The 15,961-nt window shown below is 45.4% G+C and overlaps 1 protein-coding gene across 1 annotated transcript in view; it reads right to left on the reverse strand.

Moving 5' to 3' along the window:
• Positions 1-15,961, reverse strand: part of LOC125305730 (CUB and sushi domain-containing protein 3-like) — a gene marked incomplete at its 5' end in the record, with an annotated part of 171,404 nt that overhangs the window by 87,118 nt on the left and 68,325 nt on the right. Inside the window, 1 exon segment of the mRNA XM_048260650.1 lies at positions 11,610-11,726. Within this exon segment, the coding sequence (XP_048116607.1) occupies positions 11,610-11,726 (117 nt within the window).

Consider the following 15,961-nt stretch of genomic DNA (forward strand, 5'->3'; position numbering starts at 1 on the left):
GAGTGCCTCCCAATCAGACGTTTCAGCGATTTCGCTCAGAAATCTCAAAGGCATAATACTGTCGCGATCGAGCCTGTCCCATACTCAAGTTTTTTTGGTGAATGCAGTAATCTTATTTGCTAGGTGAGGTAGGTGCTTGTCTTTGCCTTGTAACTGGACATTTAACTCAAATGTATCGCTAAGATATATCAAATATATCGCTAAGATAGGCCAGCCTCGTCAAGAAATGTTCATTAGTGAACGTGCTTGCAGATTCAAACATGCGCTCTTCCTCCAAGAAGAGGCGACTCGGAGCTCAAACACGCACGACAGCACTTTACCTCGGGAAAGCCACCTTGCCTCGCCACTCTCTCACGCCACTGTCTTTTCAAGAAGCTACTGTTACAATTTAATAAATTAAACATGACTATATCACACTGGGCTCCGCACTGCGCATCTGTGCAAAGAACTTCAGTTCGCGGTGCCCCCTCTGCTTCCCTCATCACAAAGTGTGGGCACGGAGCAACAACAACCCGCGCCTTGCCGTGCGGCTGCAGTCTACTTGGAAGCAGCGGGGAACATAGGACCCTTTTTTCAAAAAAGGGTCCTATGTTCCCCAGTAGCGGTGAAAGTTTGTGAGGTCAGGCAGACAGTTGAAAAATAGCGAGTGAACAGCGTGTGTGCAATAGTGTGGAATTTCTCTTAAAGAACTTATTCGAAAGACTTGCGTTTGTAGTTAACTTAGCTATCAAAGACCTAGGACCTGATCAGCCCGACATTAACATCGTATAGCAACAAAGGACAAGAGTCGGTCATTTAATCGGACATTTTCACGTTCGTGGTAGGCCATATGTCTGATAAGAAGCTCTGGTTGTCCTGAACGCAATACAATGTTCTGTTTTCCATGCCTGCTTTTCCGATCTTCTGGGGACAAGGGGATGTTTGGAGTAGGCTAGTGTAGGTATGTGTGACATGAAACATTTTTCAGAGAAGGCAAAAAACATGAGGCTAGCATCTGAGTTGTGCAAATTAGCCATGCTGGGGAAAGCTAATATTGCAGCACAACTCGATGAGGGCTACACTGTAAGTGCGAAATCGTGTACGAGTTTGTTCACCTGAGAGTGACATAGATAAAGTAAGGCTGATTGCACAGACATTTGATGGGGCTAGTGTCATGAGAGGAGCATCTGGTGGAGTCGTGAAAGTGCAAGGCGTGTAGCCTACCCTAATTGCTATGCACATCAATTGAACCTGGTGATGGAAAAGGCTGCGTCAGCAGCATGTCTTCTCGGATTTTTATAGTTTCTCCGCTTTTTTCACAAGATCTCCGAAAAGATTTAAAAGCTTATTTTGGAGTGTTTCGAAATAATTGAAACATCTGGAGATTTTAATATAATGTCAGTTAGAGAGGCTAAAGGGTTTTCTCGAATGCTCTTAGATCCCGAGTTTTTATTCCTTAGACCTGTTCTAAGATCATGACCTGTTCTAAGATCATGCCCCGTGTAGATGTGCTCTATGCACACAGCTGCAGAAAAGAGCAATCGATGCAGTGGAGGCACACAGGGTTACAGACAAGTTTGTGGCCAACATGAGAACGATAGGCCTACGTGATGTCCCGTGCCTTTGTGCAAAACATACCGGTGTCCAGGATAAGCGCAGGACCGCTTGTAACTTTGCGCAAATTGCCTATGAAGTGTGTGACAATCATAGTTACCGCCACCGACAGATTTTCATTCACTGGCCATTTGTCTGCCGCCATCCTATTTGATAGTTCAAGCTTCCTCAAATTTTCCAAATCATTCCCCAAGGAGCTCTTGAAAAAAACTGCCCTTTTACGTGTATGTGTCACTTAATATTAATTTCTATACAAACCACGGTGGACACGCAAGCACTCATTCATACACACAGATTATTTACCTTTTTAATGAATAGCCTACTTTTAATTTACTCTTTAAAGTTGAGCTGGCTCTTGAACACAATAATTTCGTTACTTATAATTTCTTTTATGAGTAGGCTAGGCCTACATGACAATAAACAACTTAAACTTGACTATGAGAGCTGAGTGGTGTAAGGCGGCGTGAAGCCTACACGAGCTCTAGTGGAATTTTGATTTCGCAACGAATTCTCGGTTACTTGTTTCCCTCTTGAGTTTTTCCCCCCAAATAGTTCTCCACTGATCTGAGCTAATGAGCTGATTACCGGTACCTACATTGTAGCTTTTATTTGTCTGGAATCTCAGCATTTTAAACTTCACTTCTTATGAATAAAATAACATTAAGTAGGCTATAGGTTAATAATGCATGAACAAAACGGTATTTTGACCGCAAGTGGTAACATTGTGGAATTCCATTCCCCAGATTTCGCTCATAGCCTAGCCATAGAAAGAAAGAGTCGTAAAAATGAACAAAATCTCCGTGGACCGCCCTTGTGCGTCCAGCTGCCGGTGACCTGGAACTATGCCAATTTTTTTTTCTAAACTTGATCAACAGACTCTGCCCCGCCTATTTGTCAACCCAGGAGCCGCTGCTGGATGCAGGTGGAGAATGCATGTTAGCGCACGTGGCTCGGTCTCTTTTTGTTTTTTGTTTTGTTGCTAATTTAGTCCCCAAATCTGCCTGCCTTTTAATGCATCTTTACAAGAGCGTAAACAACGTTTGATGACAGCTGCCTTCTTTTTTTCCTACATTGTGCATTGCAGCTGCTATACAGGCAGTTACAACAGCACTAAAACAGCCTCATTCGTATTCGGAGACGTCTCGCTAAAATGACATTCCTACAATACCGCCACCTGAATACAATGACGGGCTTTTTTGGAGTGCACAGCTCACGAGAGTCTGCTTTGTGCCCTCCTCGCTCTCCGCCCTAGCGCTGAACAGATTTCAGCGATCATTTGCCATCCCGAGCTGCTGGGATGAGAGCTGGCATTAAAAATATAGCGAATATATATATAAAAAAAAACACATCACTGGCGGATGAATGTGAACAAATAAGAAAATGAATAATGCACTTAAAGCAGAGTGGGGAGTCAAAACCACATCTCCCGAGGACCACTCACATGCACATGTAAACAGATGTTGGCATAAAAGTCATGCCATAACAATAGCCATAATTGCTTAATTCAGAATTTATGATGGTCTATTCTCTTTGGCTCCTGTGACCTATCATCACTCATCACTGTAGTTATGGGCCTTAATGGTTCACAGAGAGAAGGAACATGAGCATTGCGCTTGTTTGTTTGTTCCATGCTATTTCAAGCTCTATTGGGCCAGACTGGATGGGGAACAATTAGTGAAGTAGGAAGAGTAAAGGCCTTTTTTTCATGTCTTTTAACCATCATAAATGTCACGTGAAGCCCTTTCCAGCCTTTGCTTTGACATTCTCCGTACTCTTGGGTGTTTAATTAATAACAAGGTTCATGGGATACGTTCTTCCCTTCCGCACCACCCCTTTTCTATCCCCCTTTTTTGTCTTGTCTTTTCTTCTTCCTATTTAAAGCCCTCCATCCAAAGGAGTCGTTATGATGGCGGTGCTACACGCAGGGATCAAGGCACATTGCAGTCCCATCCACTTTTCATGCTCTATGCTGTCGGGGAGAGCGCTCTTGTCGCGGGCGGACTAACCTCTCGGCATGCACACAGCTGCTTGCTGCTCATTAAGTGCAATCCAAAGAACTTCCTGTGGAATCAGGGTCACTGGCAGCAGACCACTGCTGAGCAGTGTGTGTGTGTGTGTGTGTTGGTGTGAACCCACTTGAGGAGCATGCAGCACAATCGACATCATCTCGACATGGTGACTCATTCGTTCTGACCTATTATTCACACAAGCACAATTACAACACACACACACACACACACACACACACACACACACACACACAGAAAGATTCTTCCTTTTCAGAACAGAAGTAGAGAATAAAAACTCAGAACTCAAGGACTCTTTAGTGCCTTGAAATACATCCTGGCCTCTTGTTGATCGATTCCCTGGCTATTTGAGAGCGGCACTACCCCACATAAAGGACCAGGGTGGTGAGAAATCAGATGGGGCCTGGCGAGTGTAAAACATGCTTTAAATGCTGACAAACACAAGACCATCATCCTTAAAAGTGCTGAGAGGAACGGAAATAGGGTGACCCCCAGAGAAAAAACAAAACAAACATGTGGGGGGGATCCAGGGGACTGTGGCAGGGGGAAGGGGAGAGAGAGAGAAAGAGAGAGAGAGAGAAATAGAGAGAGAACCAGGAGAAGGAAGGAGAATAGGACATACATCTCCCCTGCTCTCATTTGGTTTACACCTGTTTGTAGCACTAAACTGCTTTATATAGTGCAGTGCAATATTTGTAAAATCTTCCTTTAATACCCGTGCACCAATCATTTTGTAGGGACAAGGTGACCGGTTTCATATATGCTTGTGTATGGCACATAGTTAAGTGAAGTAATAATATTTACTTGTCGAATGCTGTAGAACAGGAACAAATACTACTGCGAGATTAGTGGCATGTTGCATAAAGCCTGAAGTACATTCAATGGAGGCGAATGTTCCTGGTGGACTTTATTTCCTTGAACTTTTAAATCTGAACACTGTGTTAAAATGGTCAATTTTGAAAAAATAAAACAAAAAAAAGGTTGCTTTTAAACATAAACAAAATGGCAAGTAACAAGGCAGTAGCCGTGAACATTTGCCTCTGCTTGCCGAATTTGAATGCACCTCAGGCTTTAGGCTCGACATACATATCTAGTTTGATAATGTAACCTTCTGTAGAAAATCCATTTCCATTTCTCATGCACATTGGGCAGGTAACATAATATTACATAAGCACAGTTTTACATATTACACCATTCTCTAACTCATTGTGTTGAACCTGCGCAGTTCAGCCCTGCACACCACCGGACTCAAACCCGCGAAACAGCAGCACCTTGGATCGGGAGTCGAGCGTGCTGACAATCGAGCTAAAAGCTCAGGCTACTAGCTTTCATGCCAGCAGCACTCTTGAGGCATGGGGGAGTGAGGTTTACCAACGTTCCACACGCATAGCTAAGCTAGCTGGCATCCGTTACATCTACCCATCAACCCAGCGAGTCACCACACTTGCAACATACTTCACACTTCGGGGACCTATCAGACTTCACAATTAAATACCGTTCCCATAGAAACAATACTTTTCCCTTCACTCCTCTTATTCCAGAACCCCTGGAAATGCTCTGTTCCTTGTGTCACTTCTCCATTCCTCGTCAGTCGTCGGTCAAGGAAATGATGTGGGCTCGAACTGCACCTACCCTGGCATCCACATGCCACTGTTGTCAAGCGTGCTATCAGCAAGCGCTGCCACTGGGATTGCTGTTGATCCCGGAACCTTCCCGGAACCTCCTAATTGGGTTATTTGACTGATTTAGAGAGATAAACACGGATGTGGCACAATTACACAGCCAAGTCCTCCCCTTGCCTCCATCAAGCTAAGCCCATGCCTAATCACTAAGCATGGCTGAGGTGGCGACGCACTCCTCTCCTCTCCTCTCCTCTCCTCTCCTCTCCGGCTTCAGTGTGTGACCGAGAGGCAAACACAAGCCGGAGCTCTTAATTGGGAGTGTGCTGCTCGGTGTGGCAAGATAATAACAGCCGGTGTTTGCTCTGTTAAAAGGAGCCCCAAAAAATCTGTGTCACTCTCTCTAGTCCCCACCCCCCACCCCCCCCTACAAAAAACACACACAGCCACACACACTCACACACACATCAGCAGAAGCTGCAGCAGGCTGTGAGTCACACCTCAGGAGTCTGCTTTCTTCCAATGCAATTCATCTTAGCGTTGCACATCTTAGCACATGCCTCGCCTGGGGCTAAGTAAACCTCCTCTTTTTTTGTTATTATAATGAGAAATATAAAGAAAGTTAAGGGAGGTGGAAGAGGTTAGGGGGGCACTTGTGACTGTGTGAATATGTTTGTGTGTGTGTGTGTGGGGGGGAAACTTCAATACAATATGTTTTAAAATGAATCTGAATGTGAGCATTAAAAAGCTAGGGTGCTCTAACATTCACATGAAGGTAATATTCAACTGTCAAGCAAAGAGGTCTCTCTCTCCACATCTCTCTTTCTCTCTCTCTCCACATCTCTTTCTCTCCCTCTCCCTTTCTCTTTCTCTCTCTCTCTCTCTCTCTCCACATCTCTCTCTCCCCCTCTCCCTCTCTCTCTCTCTCTCTCTCTCTCTCTCTCTCTAGCTCCCAACATCTATTTGAATCAAGCAGGAAACAAAAGAGGACAAATTCTCCTAGCCATCCATTATCGGGTTGGTTGCAAAACAAGGGTGAGAACAGAGCTAAACATGGGTCATGTCGCCCACAGAGCTCTCCTGTGGCTTGATCATCATGACTACACTACACTGGAGTTTTTTGGAGGCTGCACTGAAGTCCCACACACACAGCCTCAAACAAACACACACACATACACAAACAAATAAACACATACACACACACTCTTTCCCTCACACAAACACACACATTTATACAACACCCCCCCCCCCCCACCCTTTTCTCTCTCTCTCACACACAAACACACTAGCACAGAAACATACACACACACACACATGCATGCACGCACACATACACACACGCGCACACGCACACATCCAAACACAAACACTCCCACACAAGCCCAGAGAGCCACATACGAGAGCCTGCTGACAGGGCAGCTGATAAGAGCGGAGGCAGTGAGCAGCAGTCTCACACCCCAGCACACCGCAGCGTGAGGGCGCACCGCATGGAGCCCCTGCCCTGCCCTGCAGCCAGCTGTTTCCTGCTCCGCTCACACTGCCTACCACTGCCCACCATGCCTACCACTGCCCACCGCAGCCTACCACTGCCCACCATGCCCACCACTGCCCACGACAGCCCACCACTGCCCACCATGCCTACCACTGCCCACCATGCCCACCACTGCCCACCGCAGCCCACCGCAGCCCACCACTGCCCACCATGCCCACCACTGCCCACCGCAGCCCACCACTGCCCACCACTGCCCACCACTGCCCACTCTGTCACTCACCATCCATCTAGTTCTACACTCATTCTGTGGTAGTAGCTGCCCCCAAAATGTTACTTATTTTTGACGGGGGAGGGGGGGGAGGGGGATGGCGCTCTTGGAACGGCCCGATGTTTTGCCTCTTGTTTTGAGATAAGGGATAATCTATCTATTCATCCGTTCATTTATTCATAGGAGGCAAATTTAAGGCAACGCTCCCCACAACCATACACACACACACACACACACACAACCCCAAAATGTGGAGGACAGGTTTGGAGAAATTGTGGATGAGCTGGCTAACACATCCTGTCACGCGGCCCACAAGACTCGTGATGAGCGTGCGTGACAGGGGCATTCTGTCACAACCACACCCCTTCCCAGTCGACACGCGCTGGCATCTGATGAAGAGCGAGCAGAGTGCGGAGAGCTATGCCAAGTTGGCTAATTTGTTTACTGTGCAGAGAGTGCATTTCATACGATGTGCACCACTCTTAGTCATGCATCACTTCCCAGGGCTTTAAAGCACAATGCTAAATGGATGTTTGGCTACTTTACTTATTTTGTATATGGGGGATCTAGTCTATTCATGTGATCACAATCTGAGCCTTTGGCTGACAATTTGTGAATAATTTATTTTCTAGAATAAAGTGGTTGTCTGAAAAATGTCCAGAATCATCCTTTGTGGCAGATTGTGTTCCATGGTAAAAAGGCAGCGAGTGCAACCTGACTCTGTCGTTTCTTCACAGTTATTTTTCATTACTGCCAATTAATTATCATAATGTCCTGGGTGCAACCCTAGAAACTAAGTTTATTTGAACGGATCAGCATATATTGGGTATGGTATGGCGTTAGCATTCCTTTTGGTTCCTGGTGGTGAATTTCTGCTAATGTGGATGTCAGGGAAAAGGAGAGAGATAAAGAAAGAATGGATCTACTGATAGTGAGAAAAAAAGATAAAGAGAACAACAGAAAACCCATTAGAGGGTAGGATTAGAATAAAAGCCTTGGTCAGGAGAAGCACTAGTAGAGTGAATGAAGCAACAGCCATTCCAATGCATTTTATTATGTCTAGGTACTTGGAGGTACAACTCACCATTGGAAAACAATTATCAATTTAATGAAACATTTTACTGCGGTGTTTGTTGCTTGTCATTGTTTTTCTCTGAGCCATTTAACCAAGTAAAAACGAAAAAAGAACCTTGTCATGGACAAAGTACAAGGTCTAAGTCTAGCTAAAGCTAATTTACATTTTTTTCTTTATCCCTCCAACAGTATTGCTGGGCCTTTTTATGATTGTAAACATTGTAAACAATAACTCCATCCACTGACAGTCAGAGGCATTTCCCAAAACTATCACTAACTCCAGCCCCCTGTTTTGACTACACAAACCCCTTCAAATATCACTGGCTGAACCATGAGCTCTTTTAGAAAACACTGGCATTCTATAGACCCTTTCAAGAGAGTTCCATTATCAGCATCATAGTTGGCCCCACAAGGCTTCCGTTTTAACATTCCATATGTTATCTTAACCCTTAAAGGTGTAGGTTTTTGAACATTCTAAGTTCCGCAACAATTGAAGGTTCTAAAATTCTATGTTGAATTCAATGAACCCAGATATTCTTTAGAACGTTCATTTCTCAACATTCTTAAGGGTTAATGCAGAGTAAGTAGATTGGGAACCAAATAAAGCGTTCAAGCATTGTTTTTATTTTTATTGTTGAAAGGGTCTATATCATTAACTCACACCATCACAGCTTCAACCCAATTAACACTAGTTCCCAGGTGGAAAGGCCAAATTGTTCACTTGTTTTGGAAGACAACAACAAAGAAATGGAGCATAATTTCAAGAAAATGTGTCTTAGCAATCAAGAAAACTGGTGATAGTTAGGCAAAATGTATTGGCTAATTTACTTTAATCATTGAGCAAGATCCTAAGTGCAGACATGGGTGGGTCAACTCAATAGACCTCTGAAGTTCGCCTACAAAAAAGCTGCCATCTTTGAGATCCGGTATCTGGCGATTTTTCCAATGGGAAATTAACATGGGGATTTTTAATTATCGCACCTGTTAAACTCTCGCGGGGATGAAAAAGTCTGAAATGCAGACGTTTTCCTGAGCACACTTTTGTCCTCTGCCTTCGAGTGGATACTGTGATCTCCCGTAAGTGTAGACGGCCTACTTTGATTTTTGCTACCCCAGAGCTAACTTGTAATGCAACTTGCCATAGGTAGTTAGCTTCAATTAACACCCAGATCTCCTTATATGGGCAAAGATGGCAGTTTTGCTTCTTTTTTGTAGGCGAACTTCAGAGGTCTATTGGTGCATTCATGGCACCTGGGAATGACAAGGACCGCCCCCGTGATTACTTTGTTTTTCCCACAGCAAGTGTTCATGTACTTTGCCCTCGGAATGTGTGACAAAAACGAATGCCACAACAAAGGTTAAAACATACGCTCACTAATCCTAAATAAATAACTGTATTTGCTTAAAATATAGTATAAGACGCTTGTGAAAGAAAGATATGCAACTTTCAAGTGACAAAAACGGCAAATTCCCAAGTTCACATTAAAGCTGTACTCCTGCATGACACACTCTGCTCATTAACTGATATGGCACTGTGCCTGTCATCTGAACTGTTCCTTTTCTTTAATGTCGAACATGCCATAAACATTTACAGACACCGTTAACATGTGAACGTGGATGTTGACACAGGAATTTATGGTGCAGTATTTCAGGGTGACCTTTCTCCGTAAGTATTCTCAGTTTTAACTGGGGCCTTGGCGAACATGAATCAGGATGTTGGAGACGCAGCTGTGGGAGTTGTGAAATAACTGTGGTGACCCTGCACATTGCACTTTGTGTTAGCCTATAACATCAGTCTATTCATGCAAGAACTAGAATGCTTAGCATACTCGCCAAGAAAACTACTGAAATAAGATTGAGGATGTTGTTTTGAGATAAGGGCTGATCTATCTATTCACCCATCCATTCGTTCATTCAGGCATATTTGACACAGGGCCAGCATACAGTTCAATAGGGCCCTGTATGACAGAGGCTATCTTGTTGAAGCTGTGCGCTAATATTTGTTATGTTTGCTAATTTGTTTGTTATGTCTTGGTGTCACAGGTACGCTGGCGACTACGCCGCTCTGTCCGGCATCTTTTGTCATGTGTATCAGTCTTGCATGTGGAGCGCTTTGGGTTGCACTCTGTGCATACAAAAATATATAAATAAAAAAATGACTTGACTTGATTAATGCTACTGGCTGGTTTCACCTGTTAGCGTGTCGCTGAAAACTGCCATCGCAGGACTCTGCTCCCTCCCTGACAGCTAAATTTGCCCAACCAACCGTAACATATTCAACGCTGGTGGGGGAAGTTGGTGTAAGAGGGACTCGCCATTTGGCTGGTAAATGTGCCATCTGCACGGAGTGACAAAGTTGATTGTGCACATCTGCGTAAAAAATTCAAACTGACTCGGAGTCAGCACTCAATTTAATCTCCAATAAGTCTGTAGACTCGTTCTTAAAATCGTATGCACTCTGGTCCGAGGTAGTCTCTCACATCCATAAATTTGTCCTTGAATGCAGTGAGGATTCAAAGCCTCCAAAAAAAATGCAATGAGGACACTCATGTGTGTTGGTCACATGGAGGCAAACAAATTGGAGGTCAAGAGAATATTGCAAAAAAAAGAGCGGCAAAGAATAGGTTGTCACATATTGTCATATGACTGTCAAAGAGCACACTCACGTTTTTCAGCATTCCTAATAATTGCGGAAAGCCTACATTCAGGGTTAAACTGTATCTTCACTATTCCCCTTTGATACCTTCACATTGCTCCTCTTGCCAGAAGTGTTGCATGTGAAAGCACGGACTTCTTATTGACTAATTCATGGCCACTAGCATTGGCTAAGAACTCTTCCATGATGGCAAATGCTGGCTTACACCTGAGCCAGACACACAAACAATCAAGCCGAGCCGTCAGCACCGAGCTGTGAGATCCATCTCTCCGTCTGTGCTGCTGTCTGAGGGGCCCCTCTCAAGCTCCAGAGTGGGCCTGTCTATGCCCCAGCACCGAGCTTAATCTCAGTGTGCTCATCAGTGAGCCGGCTACCGCCATGAATTATATATAAGGCTGAGCACGATAGTTATGTCTTGGCCTCTGCGGAACGCCGAAGCCAAGTGCTAAAGGAATCGGCATGGCTCGCCCCAAGTTTTTTTTTTCTTCCTTTTTACACAGACCAGCTCCCTATGCAGAACTTTTCCTTGCTGGTTGCTAGGAGACCCTTCAACCCTTATATTTATGCAAATTTAATGAACAGATGCCCCCACCACCCCACCGACCCTCCGAGCATAACCACCACCCTCCCCTTCCCTAGTACCTCTGAAATTTTGTCAATAATCCACGCGGGGATAAGAGGTCCCCTGCTGTGAGCTCAGACACGCAGCACACACACACACACACACACACACAAACAAACACACACACACACACACACACACAAACATTCACATGCAAGACAGCAAAAGCCCAACGCCTAAGACTTACCAAACTCTCCCGGCACGGCGACCTCGTACAAGCACGTGTGGCCCAGGGTGTAGTTGCGGGGGTAGACTTACCAAACTCTCCCGGCACGGCGACCTCGTACAAGCATATGTGGCCCAGGGTGTAGTTGCGGGGGTAGTTGGGAGACAGCACCGTGCCCTCGGATCCCGTCGAGCGGCTTCCACATGGAGCTGCGACAGCAAAGAAAACAGAAACAGTGGGCATCAAAGCCGTCAGCAATGGGTGGCAGTGGGGACGCATGAGTCAGAATAAACCCCGCTAGGCAAGGACGCTTGCGCTAACGTAGCGGAATATAATCACCCTGTAGGCAGACAGATGCCCTGTCCTAGTGACCGCTGCGGTACGGGAGCAAACCTCTGATCAAAGGAGATCTTAGACATTTGAAGTCGTGTTTCATGGAGGACCTTTGATTACTGCACTCCCTCCACCTTTGATAATGCCATTAGTTGGCCATTAGGCCTTGCTTATTACGAGTTCGGCATGGCGATTGCACAGAGGCATGCTTGGAGTGTTAATACTGTTAAGAACCTAAAAGCAATGCTGCCTACTGCATGAGTCAATGCAGTTCGGAATAGGAACTCTACAAAAGTCCACAGAATTCCAGAACATTATGTTGCATTACGCTCTGGAACATAATGCTACATGATACATGACTTCAAAATACAGAAGCAATTGTGTACACGCACATAAATACCCAAATGGATATGGGGCCAGAAATAGATATGGATATTGCCATCATTTAAATAGCTGCAGCTTGTGCAGCTGAAGGAAGACTTTCATCTGAAATACTCAGATGTTTGAAGGCAACTTCTGTGCAGGGTTGGAATAGCTAATGTACACATACTGCACTTATGCATGCATGTACATATTGCATCCACATCACTCCACACTGTCCATAGAAGGAGGCTTTTGATGGCGGAGAGGCCCATCTTCTAAAGTGGGGCACCTTGCACCTGACTCCCCCACCAATCAGACACCTGTCAGTGTTATTAATGACTGCTGTCATGTGTTGACAGGCATGATCACAGAGTATGACCAACACGACTTATCATCCAAATCGACACAGGCTCCACTGAAGAATTATAAGTGCTGTGCCTTCTCATATATTCCTCTAAGTGATGCCATAAAGTATGGATGCACGATTCTAGGCTTAGGATATTTAGGCCGAGACACTACGACAGAAAACATCCTTCGGCATCATTCATTAAAAACCAGCCACTCACATCTACATAATTGGCAAATGTGCCAGTGTCTTCAGAACATTATATTCTTGCGTCTCTTTTTGGAGATTGTTCTCATAGGATAAAAGTGACTCATTAAACGGAGTCTACCGACCGTCCAAAACACTAACCACAGATAAAGACGTGCTGGAGTGTGTGCTCGGTGACAGAGTGGGATCATTAGTCATGAAATGTTTATGATCGCCTTAACATAAACACCGCGGGGGTGGCGGAGAAAGGTGTCAGGTAAACAGGCTCATTGCAGTTTACTACCATAACGTTGTGGTATAACGCCACAGGATTACGTTATATATGAGGCATTTATACGATGAGGGAGTTTGATACTTTAAAACACCAACTGCCTTAGTGTTGAGAGATGACCGCCTCCTGGATCCCTGGGCAGAAAGGGCTCACACTGTACATATCTTTTCAAGACAGAAAAATTGTTCCATTCATGCCACAGGGTCAAAACGAAAAAAAAAGATAAAGCCGTGTCCCAAATCACTGTGAATGGAGAATGTAAAACGGCACGCTCTGTCTCTCTCTAATCATTTTCAGCAGAACTAGAGAAGTAATGTTCTCGCTCGCTCCTTGCTTTCAGCAGAACAGGGGAAGCGATGTCCTCTTGCCTCGCACTGTCACTGAAGCCTTGGAGGCTTCATTTAGTCTCCTCCAATCCCCTCCTCCTTGTGACGTGTGAGTGTGCTGATCCAGGAACAGTGGAGCAGATGTGTTTTACTCTTTTTACTTTGAGAAGGAGCTTCCATGATGCCTCTGACTCTAAATGAAACATGGAGCCTGGCTCACATCCCCGGTGGCCAGCACCGGTAAATTGGTCCTTCGTCTTCTCTAGAATAGAACAGTTGAGGCATGGCCCTCTCTCTTTTTCTCTCTTTTTCGATGACTCTCTCTCTTTCTTACCCAGCCTCTCTTTCACATTCTCTCTTTTCTGTTCTGCTTTGTGTCTCTCGCTCACGGTTTTGCCAGCTACAACACAGTGGATTGTGCTGGATCTTACACCCCTGCGGATCCTCTAAGACAGGTGGGCCCCTACCAGGAGCTGCGTGTTTGCCTGGCAAGAATAATCAGCTGCAGCCTGGCGCCAAAGTGGAGCACCGCACAGATGTCTGTCACACACACACACACACACACACACAGGCTGCATCCATTATTAATGGGGGTTCTGTTGTTGTGGAAGAAGCATTAGGCCGGTAATGAAACATATGTAGTGATTGTGCGGGCGCTGGATGACAGATCCTGCAGGCCTGCAGAGAGAGGGTGTGGGGATGAGGGAAAGGCGGGGGGGTGAGTGTGTGTGTGTGTGTGGGGGGGGGTGCTAAGCACGTGCTGTAATTGGTGAGAGAGAGATGAGCGCAGACTGATGCTGGGGAAAACCACCAGGAGCTGAGGTGTCTGCTGCTGCTGCTGCCACTACTCTGCTGCTGCCACTATTCAGCTGCTGCTGCCACTACTCTGCTGCTGCTGCTGCTGCTGCTGCCACTATTCAGCTGCTGCTGCCACTACTCTGCTGCTGCTGCTGCTGCTGCTGCCACTATTCAGCTGCTGCTGCCACTACTCTGCTGCTGCTGCTGCTGCCACTACTCTGCTGCTGCTGCTGCTGCTGCCACTATTCAGCTGCTGCTGCCACTACTCTGCTGCTGCTGCTGCTGCCACTACTCTGCTGCTGCTGCTGCCACTACTCTGCTGCTGCCACTATTCAGCTGCTGCTGCCACTACTCTGCTGCTGCTGGATGTCCTGGGCGTAGCAGTGTCTGGGCATTAGCTCCAATACACACAGCTCTGGCTGCAATTTCCACCTCCTTTCAAGCTTTGATTTTGTATTTGTGTGTGTGTGTGTGTGTGTGTGCGCGTCTCTCTCTCTCTCTCTCTCTCTCTCTCTGTGTTTGTGTGTGTGTTTGTATGTGTGTGTGTGTCTGTGTGTGTGTGTGGGCATATGCATGTACATATATCAAACAGCATTTCATGTTTCTGTGGGCATGTGTTTGCCGACTTTGTTTTGAAGTTTCCAGCAATTGGAATGTAAAATAGCCTGTGTCTATCACAGTGCACAGCGGGCCTTCCTTGTTGTTTATTAGAGCGGCCGGCGCCTTTCTTGAGCGTCAGTTGAGCAGCCCACATGGCTCCTGCCAAGAGCAATGGTGAACAACCTTGGATAGATAAAAACGCCAAGCAGCGGCATTGTGCTCCCGATCAGTCTAGCTATTTTATATCTCCCATAAAGCCCGGTCAGTGATGAGTCATTAATAAACTCTACTCTCCTATGCTATATTCAGTATGGCCATGATTTCTGAGTGTGGGCATGCTAACACCTAATACTGTACTATCAATTCATCAATAGGGGGCCCGAAGCATTAACGGCTGACTTTTCTAACTTTTAAAGAAACAGCCCGCCATTTTGGTGAAAGGCTGTTGATACAGTAGGTGAGCTCAACAGCCTATCTTGAAGCAACAAGCTGATTGGCTGGAATGGGTTCTATGCACATATTACTTCCGTGTTTGGGTAAGACATTTCCAGTCAGGGAGATTGAATGTCATTTCTGTTCGGTTCTGGAATTCATTGTCTTGGTGAAACGTGTGGAAACTGAGAATAGAGTTACATTTAGCAGACGCTGTACACTGCAGCACACAGCAGTGGTGGCTAGAAGTGCCGTCCTCCCGTCTTTGAAATGACACTTTCATACGGTCACATGTCATTGTGATATTAGGTAGACATAGATCCAGGGTTCCCACTCTACTGTAAGTCAGATGTAAAATTCCATGACTTTTCCCTTACTTTCCCTGACAAAAAAACCTGAATTTCCATGACCTACTTAGAATGAATCATACAATATACCAACCAAAGATTTCAGAGTAGCCGCGTAGCATTCAAGAATCTTTGACTTTTGGGAGAGTAAGAGATGAATACATGGGCATTGAATAAGCAAAGTTAGGCTAACCATAACTACTCAATTCTGCGTGGATATATATTTGCATTATTGTGTTTTGGCAAGTAAGAAAATTCCCTGATATTCCATGACTTTGCCCCACAAATTATGAAATTCCATGACTTTCCATGTCTGGAATAGACTCAAATGATATTCCAGAAATTCCATGACCTGTGGGAACCCTGTTTATCGAAGTAACACAAATGTAACACAAACAACGACGATGATGACGACAAAATT

This window comes from Alosa alosa, chromosome 13 (assembly GCF_017589495.1).
Source record: "Alosa alosa isolate M-15738 ecotype Scorff River chromosome 13, AALO_Geno_1.1, whole genome shotgun sequence".
Lineage (NCBI taxonomy): Eukaryota > Metazoa > Chordata > Actinopteri > Clupeiformes > Clupeidae > Alosa > Alosa alosa.